General features: G+C 38.2%; 1 protein-coding gene across 1 annotated transcript; it reads right to left on the bottom strand.

Moving 5' to 3' along the window:
• Positions 1-12192: 12192 nt before the first annotated feature.
• Positions 12193-15543, bottom strand: LOC115986227 (serine/threonine-protein kinase-like protein CCR4). Its single transcript, XM_031109079.1, has 3 exons — positions 14652-15543; positions 14215-14568; positions 12193-12491 (listed from the first exon to the last, which is right to left on the bottom strand). The coding sequence occupies exons 1-3, from the start codon at positions 15541-15543 to the stop codon at positions 12193-12195; spliced, it is 1545 nt and encodes a 514-aa protein (XP_030964939.1).
• Between the last annotated feature and the right edge of the window lie 382 nt (positions 15544-15925).

Here is a 15925-nt window from a genome sequence, read left to right as displayed (position 1 = left end):
CTTGTATGTACTGAATGAGTATATAGCAGTGGGACTGTAATTATCTAGAAGGTCTGGTGAGTTGTGCTTAACAGCTTAAGGATGTGTTACAAAGTTATTAGTTTTGTTCCTGAAGCCTGCATGTTATATATTGGGATCCATTAGTGTTGGAATGGCTTGAATTGTCAAATTGGTGGCTTGACATTAGCCAACAAATCATTAAATGACATTAGGCCAACATCAAAATTTGGTGTTCCCGAAGCCTGCTCAATTTCGTTAATTTTCATGCATCATCAGGCCAACATCAAAATTCTTTTTGTAAATGCCAAAATACCTTTTCAAAGAACCAGGTTTTTTTTTTTTTTTTTTTTTTTTTTTTTTTTTTTTTTTTTTTTTTTTTCAATGCAACGTTTGATTTGAGAACCATAAATTTTAAGCCTCTTACAAGAAATCTCTTTTAGAGATTATCAATCTATTCATCAAGCATGTGGCTCCTCTAAAAATAGCTTCATCAATAGTTTAAAATCTTTTACCAAAAATCATTCTATTCCATCTAAATTTTTTATGAGAAGCTTAAAAGTATGATTATATAACCAATAAAAAGAGAGAAATAAAAATGCATTGCTGCATGTGGATAAGATTCATTTTCCCTTAAAAAAACATGTTCTTGAAAAAAGAAAAAAGATAGGCCTGCTAACAAACAACTAAAATTTTCATACCACTAGTAGCTGCTGGTCATTTTTTTGTCGTGTATGACTATGAAGTCAATATGCGTTCACTGCATTGTTGATCACGCAAAATTTTGAGCATGTATATTTGAAGTTTGAACTAGCCAATAAAGCATGCTATTCAATTTCAGGTAGACACTCTGGTAGTTGATAGCTAGTGTTGCTTCTTTACCTTCTAAAAGGAGCTGAAACACACTGCTCGTGTGTGGAGGGTGACGTACTTAGACTCTCTCTGAGATTTAGGAATTGGTGGTCAATGCGAAGATGTGAAGTCCTCTTCAAAGGATAGGTTGCTGCTTTGGTTCTTTCTTCTCTTCCAAGGGAGAGCTCAAAAGGTTCAGCACATTACTACTCTCTACTTCAAGAATTTTAAATTTTCCTGTGGTGAGACAATGGTGCCAGAGGCAGAGTGGGGAGAAACTGACTAAATTTTTGTCTGGTGCTTGTTCAATGATAGATCAAGGTCAATCTTAAGTCAATGTCATGTCATTGTCAGAAATTACTATTATGCTTTTTAAAGCAGGAGATGCTCTGTGATTGTTAGGATTGTTTAATTGATTTGTGTTTGTTGGTATAAAATTTAGACCTGTAATCATAAATGATTTTTAAATCTTCTTCAACTCTTCCGCAGTTTTCAGACAAAATGTGAAAAATATTGAGGCCTCGGACAATAGTATACAACCCAAATGAACCTCCTACAATCAAAACTTCCAGCAAGCTAAATTACATCCAAGAGCTGTATTGTTGTCTGTCGTGCTAGCCATGTTCTGTTTACTTCAACTTCAGACCACCATACATCCAGTAATGTAATGTGAAGCAATGAACAGAATGGTGCCTGGAGTTCCAATTTATAGTAGCTCAGTTGTGACCATGAGTTCATGATGCCTGTAGAACTTCACCATTTTTCATGTGAGTTTGCTCAGATGTCATGTGAAATGTTCCTAAATTTGTCCCCTTTATTTTGGCTACTTTTCCAATTGTATTGAGTATTTTGCTTAATTGTAGTAATTTTGTCCCTTGTTTAAGGATTCTATGCTGTGCTCATCACCATCACCACATGATTTGGATCTGAAATCCTCCATGGTTTCACTAATGTAGCACTTTCTCTATCTTCTACAAACTCATTAAAAATGAAGCTGAAATCTGCTGCAACGACCTGGAAGGAGTTGTCGTTATGGGTAAAAGCTTTAAATAAATTATGTTAGAGCATTATTTCAAAAGAAAATCCAACAAATTTCAGGTATCTTCATCTTCCGTATGCATTGAAAAAGATATGGAATGATGTAATTGACATGATATAGTCATATATAGCTATCAAGCATTCAACTTATTTTCTATAATTTTGATCTATTTCTTATGGATTCTATACTGTGCCCATGTATGATAATTTTGGCAACTATTGTCAGTAAGCTTCGTGTTCCATGACATTTGGCTTGGAACAAGATACCCTTCTGTCGAAAAAAGAGTACGATGGCTTATTTGTCTCTCCTCATAGAGGCACCAAACTGAGTGAAAATTCACCTTTGGTTGGGTAGTTTGTCTAGAGATGTCGATGGATGATCTTTTTTGAAGAAAGGAAGATGGAATGTTTGACGAGCCTGCAAAAGAGAGAGGGTTGATTAGAGGGGGTACCAATATGGCACTGACTTAAAGGATTCTGATTCTTAAACTTTGACTCCAAAGAGTTAATATAATAACTTAGAGAGTTAAAAACAGTCACTGTGCCTCATGGAGCACATATCTGTATCTGTGGAGATGTGTTGCCTTTTTAGCTGTATCTTCTAACTATTGGCTATCTGTCAATTAATGTTATACATTTATATGATTGGCGTAACGGTTGGCCATTTAATTTGGCAATGATTATTCATCCGTTGCTTGGCCGCTATTCTTCCATAAATGTTTGCATTGAATGCTAGCTCTAGACGATACTTATCATTTATTGTTCTTACTAAAACGTCTTTTGATTTAATAGGCATGTTGCTGTTGGTAATAGTCATTCGGTATGTTATTAAATGCCCTTATCAGTTACACTTTTTCATTCATTGTTGGTGAAAGTTCAAAAACGTGTAAAAACACCTTTGAACGTTTAGACCCCCAAATTACAACTTAATCAAATCAAGCAATATGTCAAACAACTAGTGTGCGAAAACTTAACATATGCTATAATATGAAATTGATTAAATACTATCTAAGCCATAACAAATTAAAATCCACAGCAGATAATGAAAAGGCAAAGATAGAGAAGAAGGAAGATGCAAACACAAAGATAACACGCGATGTGTTATCGAAGAGGAAACCGAAGCCCTCGGCGTAAAACCTCTCCGCCGCCCTCCAAGCGGTAAGCAATCCACTAGAAAATACAGTTGGGATACAAGGACAGCAATAGACCCTCCAAGCCTAATCTACCCAGTGCACCTAAGCCCTCCAAGTTTCTTGCTCCAACGAGGTTGCGCCGAACCTTTTTCTTTTCTAGCTTCCCGGATTCCGCTACTAGACCATAGCATCAACCAATGAAGATTGGTTCCTTCCTAACTGCTTCCTAGAAATCCAAACAACTGTCTCACAGTGATGATGATGGTGAGAACCAGGTTTGGTATAATGCCTCTCGAGGATTTGACAATGGAGAGGAAGAGAGTTGAGGAATTTGAAGAGACTCTAAGGTATAGATTGTGGGTGAATCAATCTTGTTTTTCTTTAGGGTTTCTCTCTCAAAATTCTCTCTGGAAGCTCTCTTTCAATCGTGGGTAAAAGGGGTATTTATACTGGAGTGGGAGAGGAATGTGAAACGTCAGGTTTTACAAAACAGGGGTGGCTTGCGGCTTGACCTCGCGGCTTGACCAAGTTGCGAGATCCAGTCGAGAGATAACCGTATGGCCAGTTGTCCTGTTTTGTCCTGTAGTGCTCCAGCTAGCATGACTGTTCATCTTCCAGCATGCTTGACACGTGTGCTGCTTCTGGCGGCTTGCAGCCGCGAGTCACCCGCGAGTCCCAGCCGCGAGTCTCTGTTTTCTTGCACACTCTTGAGCAATCTTCACTCTATCTCACTCACTACCCTTACATCAAACCCACCTAAATACAGGGTTACTAAATGCTGAATTACAAGCAAATTTGGCACGGAATAAAGCCAATTAGATGGTTGAATAAATTCAACCTTACAATCTCCCCCTTTGGCTATTCCGTGACAAAACCCTAAAACAGACTCTAGACTTAACATGTGAGTTGGGAACAGTTGAACAAAACTCACTCACACCTAACTCTAGAAGCTGTGAAGCACTTGAATCATATGAACATAATACTCCTGAAACACAACAATACACTATGATCATTGTATGCAGAAAATCATAAAATGCATATGAAACAGGCAATATGTGATCAAACATAGATGAGGTTTAAGAAACAAACCATGACTTGATCAACCAAGTGAACACCACAAGGTAGTGATCACAGTGCTCATTCACACTTGGAATGAACACAAGAACATACAAGTTAACAAGCACAAGGCAAGACACTTGTATGTTCAACACTCAACCAATGCATAACACACAAGGTATATGCATCTAGGAACAATCCTACAAGGGTACAAGAGTGACAGTACATAAACCAAAATGCAGAACATTTAGATTAAAGTACTGATTTCAACATAGCATAAAGGCTGCATTAAGCAAGGTACATACCATAAAGCCTACAAACTATGCATAAAACATAAACCTTAAAAGCTTACAAAAGCACATGGGTACAAAACACTAAACATCCTGAATAACATCATCAAAATATATTAAAGTTTAAACCAAGAGTATATGATAAGAGTTAGAAACAACTATACACCAAAACACAGTGTATCAAACCCATATAAACATTAACTAATCCAACAAACATAAACCAAAAACTATAAGTTTAGAGGATAAGACTAAAAACAAAAGTATGACAAAAGTATGTGTGTACTCCCCCTATCACTATGCACACTTCCCTTTGAAACTTTCTCCCCCTTACTGAATGCTCTCCCCCTTTTTGTCACGAATAGCTAAAGGCTCTCATCCAACTTTCGTTGAATATCATCCAACTGATTCTCCATAGTCTCGAGACGCATTTGGACATGGTTGTTTGTGGAGTAGAGAAGTGCCACAAGCTCATCAACGCGTTTCTGAATATGCTCAAGAACACTGCCGACTCTATCAGTATGAGGAGCAGTCTGTGCTTGCGGAATACTAGCCGGTGAAGCTTCAGGAACAGCACGTGATGTAGATGTGGTATGTGCAGGTGTCTCTGAGTCAGGGGCAGAAGGAGTAACCGGAGAGATGTGAACACTCCTTGGTGATTTAGAGGAGTGACTTCTGCTAGCTTGAAGAGTGAACATGGAAATGGGACGCTGACGGGTCAACATTTTTCCATCTGCAGGAGGAATAATGCCTTCACGAAGAATGAGCTTCATGATGAGACTGCAAAATGGAATAATTCCTCGAGCTGCAGTTCTACACGCGGTCTTCCTCAAGGTGTAGTAGATGTGAGCACAAATATCAATGGGGGCTCCTGTAATAAGATCACACAGGAATAGAGCTCTCCCAAGATTGATGAATGTAGTGTTGGACAATGGGTAGAGATTGGTGAACATGATCAATTTTAGTGTGGTCAGCTCTGGTGCAAACTTTGCGGTGCTGATGGATGTTCCTGCACTGGATACTTCATGATCGTATCCTAGGATTTGAAGAATTTCTCCAACTTCTGGAGTTCGTTCATCGTAAGGAGTTATATTCACATTCTGCGGTCTGGTGATGCCGAGAAGATCTGCGATGGAGTATGGGGAAACACTAAACTCTGTTCCTCTGACCTAGAAAATGAGTTGAGGTCCAAGATCAGTTGCATTGGAGAAGCATTCTTTGATCAGTTCATCCATTGGATCATCAAAGTTCCCAAACAAGTTTGCCCAATCTCGTTTCTCAAAGATTCGAGGGATGAAAGTGGTCCCTAAGGTGTTAAACTCTACCACCCGTTCCACTATAGTGGTTGACTTGTCAAACACGTTTGAGTAGACGTGTGAGTTAAGCGGAAGTCTGAACCTATCCTCATTGGGGTCTTAAGAAGCCTGAGATGATAGTCGAGTCCTTTTAGCAACTGGTGTTGCTGGTTCATCAGCAACAATGTCTTTACCCCTGGAAGATCGACGAGACATCTGCAAGAGAACAGGCCCACAGCAAAGAACCAAACAACAATACCACACAAGATAAATGTCAACAAGATTCAGTGTAAACAAAATTTCAATATATAAACACAAATTGAAGATAGTGCAGTCTCAATCAAACTACCAACAATACAAAGGAGCACAAAATGATAGGTGCAGCAAAATGGTGATAGTGCACAAAGACATAGATGGACAAAACAACTAACAACTGTCAATGAGACAGGTTATCATGACCATGATATGCACACAGATACAGCATTCGATCATTTAGAGCAGATAACATAAAGTACACCACAACAGACATGAATATGGGAAAATATTTCAGCATGAAGAACAAATCATCCACACTAGAGCACTTGGTTGAGAGACACACATTATGATATCTTAAAAACTCAGTAATCAATACCGAAATCCAACATCAATACTCAAGCAAGTGAAATGAGTAAGTCAAATAAACACCAAACCCATTTAAGAAAAGATTATCAGACTCAGCAATAGGCAAAAATCAGAACAATGAAAAACACATTGTGACCGCTCAACATGAAAACAGGCGAGACAAATATCAAACAAGACACGCCATACCCATTACAAAAATATAGAAGTATTTCAAACACAATATCAATCCAAACAGTAACAAAAATATCCAGGAAAAGGAAAATGAGATTGAGAAAGCAAAACCCATACCTTTTCTTGATGATTTGGATAAGAAATGAAGCACCAAAGAGGGTTGAAAATGGATTCACGGAGTGTTTGGAAAGGAGGAAGTTTGGAGAGAAGATGAACAGTTACAAATGTTCGAGGGAAAACTGAAAAAGATTTAAAAACTGCTCCTGTTTCTGCCAAACACGCGATTTTCGCGACTAGATTGAGTCGCCACACAGTCGCCAGCTCAAGCCGCCAAAGCACTCAAGGACAAAAATTTGAAAAAATTCTTCAAAGTGTTTTTCGCGACTGGAAAGTCTACCCGCGAGTGAGTCGCGAGCTGAGCCGTGAAAATCTCTGAGTGAACCTCGCGACTGGACCTTCCACTCGCGAACAAGTCGCCAAAAATGACCCACGAAGACGCGACTGAGGCGCGCGACTTGACATACCCGCGACTAAGCCGCCAAAACAGGGCAAAACTGGATTTTTGAAATTTTCAGATTTTTCAAACAAAATACTTTCCAAAAACACCTAAAACACTCAAAAATCTTTTTGTGCTTGAATTAACAAAGATAGAGCATGTGAAAACACATTTCATCAAGTACAATCACACAAATGAATATGGCATTTATTGAGCATAAACTTGTGTGTTGTGTGTGGATATCAACAATGAGATAGTCCTTAGTCTAATGTGAAGCTTCAATGATCAATTCAACCAAGACATACACAATTAGCACTAGATCATGTGACCCATCTCAATTATAGAAGTATGTATATATGACCTCCCACAAAACTTGATAACATAATTTGGAGCTTTACATTTGACTCCACTTTCAATCATAACATTTGATCTTTTTGATCTTTTGAGTCAATCACCTCTCATTGTGAGAGTGATATTTGATATTTCACTTTAAAGAATAAGCCTTTGGCTTTTTGAATAAACATTCACTTTAATATAAGGTCACTTACCCTTTTTCCTAGTCAAATACTAGAATGTGCGACAGGCTTTTGCAGTTCAATATCTCTTTTCATTTGGAGATTTACATTTGGTGAGCTCTTTTTAGCAAAACAAAAATAAATAGTGGGAAGATATATAGACACAAGTCTATGCATGTCTCAAGATCAACATAACCATTCACTAATCATTTATGACAAGTTTGAAGATCTATTTACAACAATCACAACGATTTCAAGATTTTTCCCACAGTGATATGAGTGCATGAAAACAAGCAATGCTCGAAAATGCACAAAGCCATTAGCACAAAGGTACAAGGCAAAACAAGTTTTGAGACAAAAACTCAACAAAGTCAATCAAGCTTTTTGATTTTCTAATTTTTATGTGATTTTTGGATTTTTGACACAAGAAGCAAAAAGATTGAAAAGACAAAATTAAAAATATGTACAAGTAGACAAGCAAACAATCAATAGCAAAAACAGCAAGCAACACAAACAAACAAACATTGTCACAAAGCATAGGAAGTATTAATGCATGGACATGTTATAATGCTTATGCATGAGTACCCTTTTTCACCCACACGTCACTTACGTTTGGGGTGATTTCCTTATAGGATTGGGTACGGGAGTTAGGGCTTTCAAACCTTCGTGAGAAGCTTTCCAAGCAGTTGGTGAATGCACCAATCATCTTCATCACGTTCATCATTCCGGGATCACCATTATGATCTCTAGATTGATCTCCAGCCCAAATTCTTCTATCATTTCTAGGTCCTCCTGACCTTTGAGGAGTTGCACTGTTCTTTGCTCTCAGCTTTTGGCAATTTGGTCGAGTATGCCCTTGAAATCCGCAATAATGACACACATAAGTCGCTCTAGGGCCTCTTTGTGGTCGTGGGCGTGACTTGGCACGAGATTCAGACCTGTCCACAGATTGATTACGGGGATTCAGCATCCGTTGGTTCACCACATTCTTCTTCTCCTCCACCTCGAGCTTCTCACCAGTAGGGTCAGTTATAACTGGATCTTTGGCCTTCACAAACTTCACTTCTTTAGTGACATTTCCAGATGAACCACTTCCTCCGGTATATCCCAATCCGGATTTGTCTGAAAAACTCTTTTGAGATGAGATAACATCATCTAGCTTCTTGGTAGTGACCCTCTCTTTTTTAGCATTTGCTTGCACAACCTCATTCTCAAGAAATCTCACTTTTGTTTAAGTTTCGGACAGCTCACCATTCAGTGTTTCTATCTCACATTTGGCCTCCCTATATCGGATTAGGAGACTTTTGTAGTCCTCCTCAGCCTTCTTCATTTTTCTCACAGCAGCCTTGGCCACCCTTGTGTACTCACCCGACTTCTTCAAGAGTATGTTATAATTCTCTTGAAGATTTGCTGTGCTTTCATCTTCTTCAGCATCTGATTCTTCAACAATTCCTAGTGATTCATCATCACTATGTTCTCCAAGGTCTTGTACAAGCAAATTCAACTCATCAGAAGACTCAACATGAGCAATAGTCATAAAAGCTGAATAGTTCCCCTCTCCATCACAGCTTTCTTCTGATTCTGAGTCAGATGAATCCGAGTCACTCAATGTCGTGGCATACACTTTACCTTTCGATTTCAAATAATTCGGACATTCCTTCTTAAAGTGTCCATGCCCGTTACATTCGAAACAAGTGACACCTTGTGTGGGTTGGGATTCTTTTCCATCTTTCTTTTTGAAATCCCTTTTCTCCCTTCCAGAACTTTGGAATTTTCTTTTATCATCAAATTTGCCATTATTTTTGAATTTCAAAAACTTTCTGAAATTTTTGACAAGATATGCAACATCTTTGTCAACCACATCTTCTCCCGATGAGTCTTGATCTTCCACCTTCTCATTAATGGTCTTTAGAGCAAGAGATTTACTCTTCCGTTGATTGGGCAGCGACATCTCATAAGTCTGTAGAGAACCAACCAGCTCCTGTACTTTGATGTCATCAAGGTCCTTGCTCTCTTCAATCGTTGTCACTTTAGCACGAAAACTTTCCGGCAATGATCGAAGGATCTTCCTTACAATCTTTGAATCCTCTGTTTTCTCCCCCAAGTTGAACTTGCTGACAACCACTTCATTTCGCTTCCCATAGAAAGAGTCAAAAGACTCATCCTCACTCATTTTGATCTCCTCAAACCGAGTGGTCAGCATTTGCAACTTGGTGTCTTTCACTTTCTTCGTGCCTTCATAGGTGGTTTCCAAAATCTCCCATGCTTCTTTGGCAACGGTAATATGAGAAATCCTGTGAAATTCATCTGGAGACACACCACAGAAAATAGCATTGAGTGCTTTACTGTTAGCATTAGATGCAGCAAGTGCTGCCTTATCCCATGTGGATTTGGCTGCCTCAGGTTTGGTCCAACCAATCTCAACAGCATCCCAAACGGAGTCATCAATAGAACACAGAAAAGCTCTCATGCGAACCTTCCAAAAAGCATAATTACTACCATCAAAATATGGAGGTGCATTTAGGGATTGAGACCTATCCATCTCAAAAGGGAGTCAAGGATCACACAATGGTAATGAAACCAATAGTAGTGTACCCGCTCTGATACCAATTGAAAGTTCAAAAACGTGTAAAAACACCTTTGAACGTTTAGACCCCCAAATTACAACTTAATCAAATCAAGCAATATGTCAAACAACTAGTGTGCGGAAACTTAACATATGCTATAATATGAAATTGATTAAATACTATCTAAGCCATAACAAATTAAAATCCACAGCAGATAAATGAAAAGGCAAAGATAAAGAGGAAGGAAGATGCAAACACAAAGACAACACGCAATGTGTTATCGAAGAGGAAACCGAAGCCCTCTGCGTAAAACCTCTCCGCCGCCCTCCAAGCGGTAAGCAATCCACTAGAAAATACAGTTGGGATACAAGGACAGCAATAGACCCTCCAAGCCTAATCTACCCAGTGCACCTAAGCCCTCCAAGCTTCTTGCTCCAACGAGGTTGCGCCGAACCTTTTTCTTTTCTAGCTTCTCGGATTCCGCTACTAGACCATAGCATCAACCAATGAAGATTGGTTCCTTCCTAACTGCTTCCCAGAAATCCAAACAACTGTCTCACAGTGATGATGATGGTGAGAACCAGGTTTGGTATAATGCCTCTCGAGGATTTGACAATGGATAGGAAGAGAGTTGAGGAATTTGAAGAGACTCTAAGGTATAGATTGTGGGTGAATCAATCTTGTTTTTCTTTAGGGTTTCTCTCTCAAAATTCTCTCTGGAACCTCTCTTTCAATCGTGGGTAAAATGGGTATTTATACTGGAGTGGGAGAGGAATGTGAAACGTCAGGTTTTACAAAACAGGGGTGGCTTGCGGCTTGACCTCGCGGCTTGACCAAGTTGCGAGATCCAGTCGAGAGATAACCGTATGGCCAGTTGTCCTGTTTTGTCCTGTAGTGCTCCAGCTAGCATGACTGTTCATCTTCCAGCATGCTTGGCACGTGTGCTGCTTCTGGCGGCTTGCAGCCGCGACTCACCCGCGAGTCTCTGTTTTTTTGCACACTCTTGAGCAATCTTCACTCTATCTCACTCACTACCCTTACATCAAACCCACCTAAATACAGGGTTACTAAATGCTGAATTACAAGCAAATTTGGCACGGAATAAAGCCAATTAGATGGTCGAATAAATTCAACCTTACAGTTGGGCAACTGATGGTGGAAGATGGTTTTCTTGTATGGGCGGCCTTTTAGGTAAGATCGTCCTTCAGCATGGAAGACTTTCATGGTCTTCTACTTGAATGGAAGACTTTCCCTCTTTTTTATTCTTTTTTATTTTTTTGGATCTAACTGTAGTCATGCCTATTCCCCCAAGGCCATGAATCCTTACCAATAGGGTTATAAGAAATAAATAATCGTGTGCGATTTAATCGGGTACCATAATTAAGCTTTGGCCCAAAATATACCGTGTACAAGCCAATAAGATATAATTGGACTAAATACACCCGAATAGAACATTCGACTTAAACAGAAACAAACTGGGAAAAAGGCCACTTATAGCATCTGACTATTTGACAATACAGGCTCAACCGCCAATAGTTACGAATGAAACAAAACTATATTCAAAGCCTACCCACCCCATATAGGAAAATGCGAATCAACGAAACACCATATTGCTTTTGTGATCCACTGCAAGGAATGCCACCAACACATCCGCCGATCCAATGCCTCTATCTTGATCACCTCCACTGCCTTCGGAGCCAAGGAGCTCTTTATTATCCTCACAAAATCCTAATTAATTAGGGAACAAGATTCTTGTGATTGAGGCGGGACAAAGCTTTCAATTCACTTTGGAAAGCATTGTCATGGTACTTGCAATCGTTCACATATGATTCATATGGTTTAGACTTTGAAATTTCAGCACGCTTGATAGCCACTACTCGGCCATCATCTAAAGTGGCATGGCAGATTGAGCCAAGGCTACCCGTTCCAATCTTGTGATCTTCTGAGAAGTTGTTTGTGGCTTCAAGGAGCTAGCATTTGCAATGGAAATTCTCTCCTATCCACAATTCCCATCAAGTCTTTGAAGCTTGTTGCTAGGATTGTGTGCCTAGTAGGCCTTATCTGAATCATCTCATCATTTTCAGAACTGTTTGAGTCTTGGCTGCTGAAAAGAATGAAAGTATGGATTTTTTTTTTGGAATGAGAGAATATCCGAGGCATTCCTTTAGATTATGCATGTAGGGCTTTTTGATAATAGAGGATCAGTGGGAATTATTTCATAATTTTCAGAACTACTACTGTCTGATTGAGACCTGGCTAAAAAGAACGACATTATAAAATTGGAATAAAGAGCTAATTTTGGAGGTATTTCGTTGGATTCTGAACTAGCATCAGTTTCAGTGTCAGAGTTGTAGGCTGGGAAGAGTGATGCAAATGAAAGCTGCTTAGGGAAGTCTGGATTTGGATTTGTTGTTCCATTCCTTATCCAGCTACCAGTGTCTGAGCTGTTGTTGGCAAAAAATTCTGCAACCAAAAATATCAAAATATGATGAGAAAGTATTTAATTCTCTTTTATTAGCAAAAGAAGTTAAAACTTTGTTTTTATAATTTAAGAACAGAGTAATCATACTGATTACACAATGTAACCAATAACCACGTGACAAACACTATAACTACTTACTATATGACCTGTAGTTATAGGAAACTATATGACCTGTACTTACTATATGACCTGTAGCATAGGAAACTAAAACAATTAAACTATTGTCGTTTATCATTTATGATCATGTGTTTCAAGTTATTGGCTAGATTAGATCCTATTTGAACTCCAACAAAATTCTCAATTGGTTTCTGCTTGGTTAGTGAGAAATGGTGGTGGTGTTTTGCTGAATGCTGAGAGCGTAGAGGAAGAACAGAATTTTAGGGATTGAGGTTTAATTTGGTTAAGAGATTTTGGCAAAGGTTGTGTATAGAGATCAATTTGGAAAAGGATTTGAGAGGCGATTGATTGGTAAAGCTTGTTGGTTCACCTTTCTTTCTTTCTTTTTTCCAAACCTTTATCTTGGTCAAATCTTGATTTAAATTTTAAATTTCTTTATCTTTGTCTAATCTTGTCAGTTCTTTCAAATAATTTATGTAAATTGATTTCTTGTTTGTAATGTAATTAAAGTGGAAAAGATTTTGGGCGTAGAAGATTGCGGTTTATTCATCCAAGAATCTATATTCTAAAAAAATTTGAAAAGAAAGAACAAAATTATTTTATTTTATTTTAGTATATTAGATTTGTGAGATTTATTTTAATTTTTAAAGTTTTTAGGTAATTTAATTATATGTAATAATTAAATCGATGTGGCATGATATCATTGGGCCAATTAACACGTGATAGACTTAGGCGACACTTAATGGACATATCAACACCAAACATAGAAAGAAGGGTCTTGTTTATTTATTTATTTATTTTGCTTCCTCAAAAATGATGCCTAACATTAGGGGAGCATATCAAAATTTTAAGGGATAAATTAAAAATTATCCCAAAATTTAATAATTTATTTTTAGCGAAACTCCTTTTTTATCCCTGTATTTTGGAGTTGTTTTCAATTTGATCCTTATACTTTGAAAAGTTTCTACTTGGTCCTTGAGCTGTTCAAAATGTTTTAATTATTGGAAAAAAAAAAGTATAAAAAAATATTTCAACATCTTAAAAGTTTTGTGATATATACTGACATTAAATATATGCCTCAAGCCAGAATGAATTAGGGTGAGATTCAAAGTATATAGAACAGAAAATTATGTGCGCTGAAATCACTAATTGAATCATAAGTCTCATAATATTGAGTGAAGTAATCATACTTACGAGAAGGATGCTATTGAAATCAACCTATAATGGCTTTAATTTTTCTTTTGTATGGCAATTAAAATAATTTGAACTTCAGTATAGATAAAGAATGTGCTTGAATCAACCAAAATAGAGCTCCAAAGAGCAAACTGATCCAATTGACCAATTGGGTATCTTCCAATCAATCCACAAAGAGCCCATTGAACCCCCAAACCTCACAACAAAAGGAAAATCAATCAAATCTACCAAAAGGAATATTCATTAACATTCAAGATTGTATTAGGATTTAAAACTATCAAAAATAGATGAAAACTATTTAACGTCAAGTTATTTATATTTGGCCGGTAGCTTCATCACCTCCACCTACCACGCCACCTAACATTAATGTTAATGTTCAGTTAATTGGTTTACCTAAACACACGTCCAAGGCTCTTTGTAGGCTTTTTGCAATCTCAGTCATTGAGGGGCGATTAAGACCGTCCGGACTTACACAATCCACTGCTAGATACCCAACATATGCCAGTGCGTCTATTACAACTGGGGTAGGTGTTGGTACTTTTGGGTCCAAAACCCTGTAAATTTTATCTTGGACAATGTATGGAACTACAAAATCAACTACATTCCATGGCACACCATTTATATCAAAATGAATTGTGTTGTACCCGGACAACATTTGTAGCAATAATACTCCAAAGCCATACACATCACTTTTAGTTGTCAACTGTTGAAGCCAATGGCACTCAGGGTCCATGTATCCAACAGTGCCTGCAGGCATGGGGACCATCAAAGATAGGCCGAAATCAGTCACCTTGGCATCCCATGTGGCATCTAATAATATGTTAGACAACTTGATATCGCCATGTATGATTGGTGGAATTGCATATATGTTGGTGGAATTGCATATATGTGCAGGTACTCAATGCCTCTAGCTACGTCTAGTGCCACTTTAATCCGGGCAACCCATGACTTTAGGGGAGTACTAAGCTTATGAAGATGGTCATGAAGGCTACCATTTCTCATGTAATCATAGACCAATACAAGCTCATCATTATCATCCCCACAAAATCCCAAGAAGGGAACAAGATTCTTGTGACTAAGGCGGGACAAAGTTTTCAATACACTGTAGTGCTTGCTCACACATGGTTTAAACATTGCAATTTCAGCACGCTTTATAGCCACTTCTCGGCCGTCATCTAAAGTTGCACGGTAGACTGAGCCAAAGCTACTAGTTGGAATTTTGTGATCTTCTGAGAAGTTGTTAGTGGCTTCAAGTAGCATTTGCAAAGAAAAATATTCTAAGAAGGTTTCTGCTTCGATTGTGTGTATTGGGCTAGCTGACATGGAAGGATTAGTTGAAATCATTGTAAAATTGTCAGAGATGTCTGATTGAGACCTGGCTGGTGGGAAGAATGACATTATGGAATAAGAGAATTGTGTTTCGTTGGATTCTGAAGAACTGCCATATGTTTCAGTCTCAGACATGGTGGGTGGGAAGAGTAATGAAATGGAAAGACTTGTTGGTCCATTAGTTGGTATGGAAGGATTTGGAAATATTATTTCATAATGATTTTCGGAAACACTACTAGACCTGGCCGGTGAGAAGAATGACACTATGGAATTTTGATTAGTCGAAGTATGACCGTATGGAATTGGGCTAGCTGATATGGAAGGATTAGTCGAAGTCATTGTAAAATTTTCAGAAATGTCTGATTGAGACCTGGCTGGTGGGAAGAATGACATTATGGAATAAGAGAATTGTGTTTCGTTGGATTCTGGAGAACTGCCATATGGAAATATTATTTCATAATTATTTTCGGAATCACTACAAGACCTAGCCGGTGGGAAGTATGACCATATGGAATTGGGATAATGAGTGAGTATTGGAGATATTTCATTGAATTCTAAACTTCCATCAGTGGAATTGGGATAATCAGGGAATATTGGAGATATTTCGTTGAATTTGAATTCTAAACTTCCGTCAGTGGAATTGGGATAATCAGGGAATATTGGAGATATTTCGTTGAATTCTAAACTTCCATTGGGATAATGAGTGAATATTGGAGATATTTCGTTGAATTCTAAACTTCCATCAGTGGAATTGGGATAATAAGGGAATATTGGA

This window comes from Quercus lobata, chromosome 4 (assembly GCF_001633185.2).
Source record: "Quercus lobata isolate SW786 chromosome 4, ValleyOak3.0 Primary Assembly, whole genome shotgun sequence".
NCBI lineage: Eukaryota > Viridiplantae > Streptophyta > Magnoliopsida > Fagales > Fagaceae > Quercus > Quercus lobata.
The sequence above is the reverse complement of the archived record's forward strand: the minus strand, read 5'-3'. Positions and strand labels throughout refer to the sequence as shown.

Coding starts and splice junctions, on each gene's coding strand:
- LOC115986227 (XM_031109079.1), bottom strand. CDS start 15,543: ATGTCATTCTTCCCACCAGCCAGGTCTCAATCAGACATTTCTGAAAAT. Junction 14,569..14,651: donor ATCATACATGGCGATATCAA/GTTGTCTAACAT, acceptor CCATGCCTGCAG/GCACTGTTGGATACATGGAC. Junction 12,492..14,214: donor AGCCTTGGACGTGTGTTTAG/GTAAACCAATTA, acceptor TTTTGGTTGCAG/AATTTTTTGCCAACAACAGC.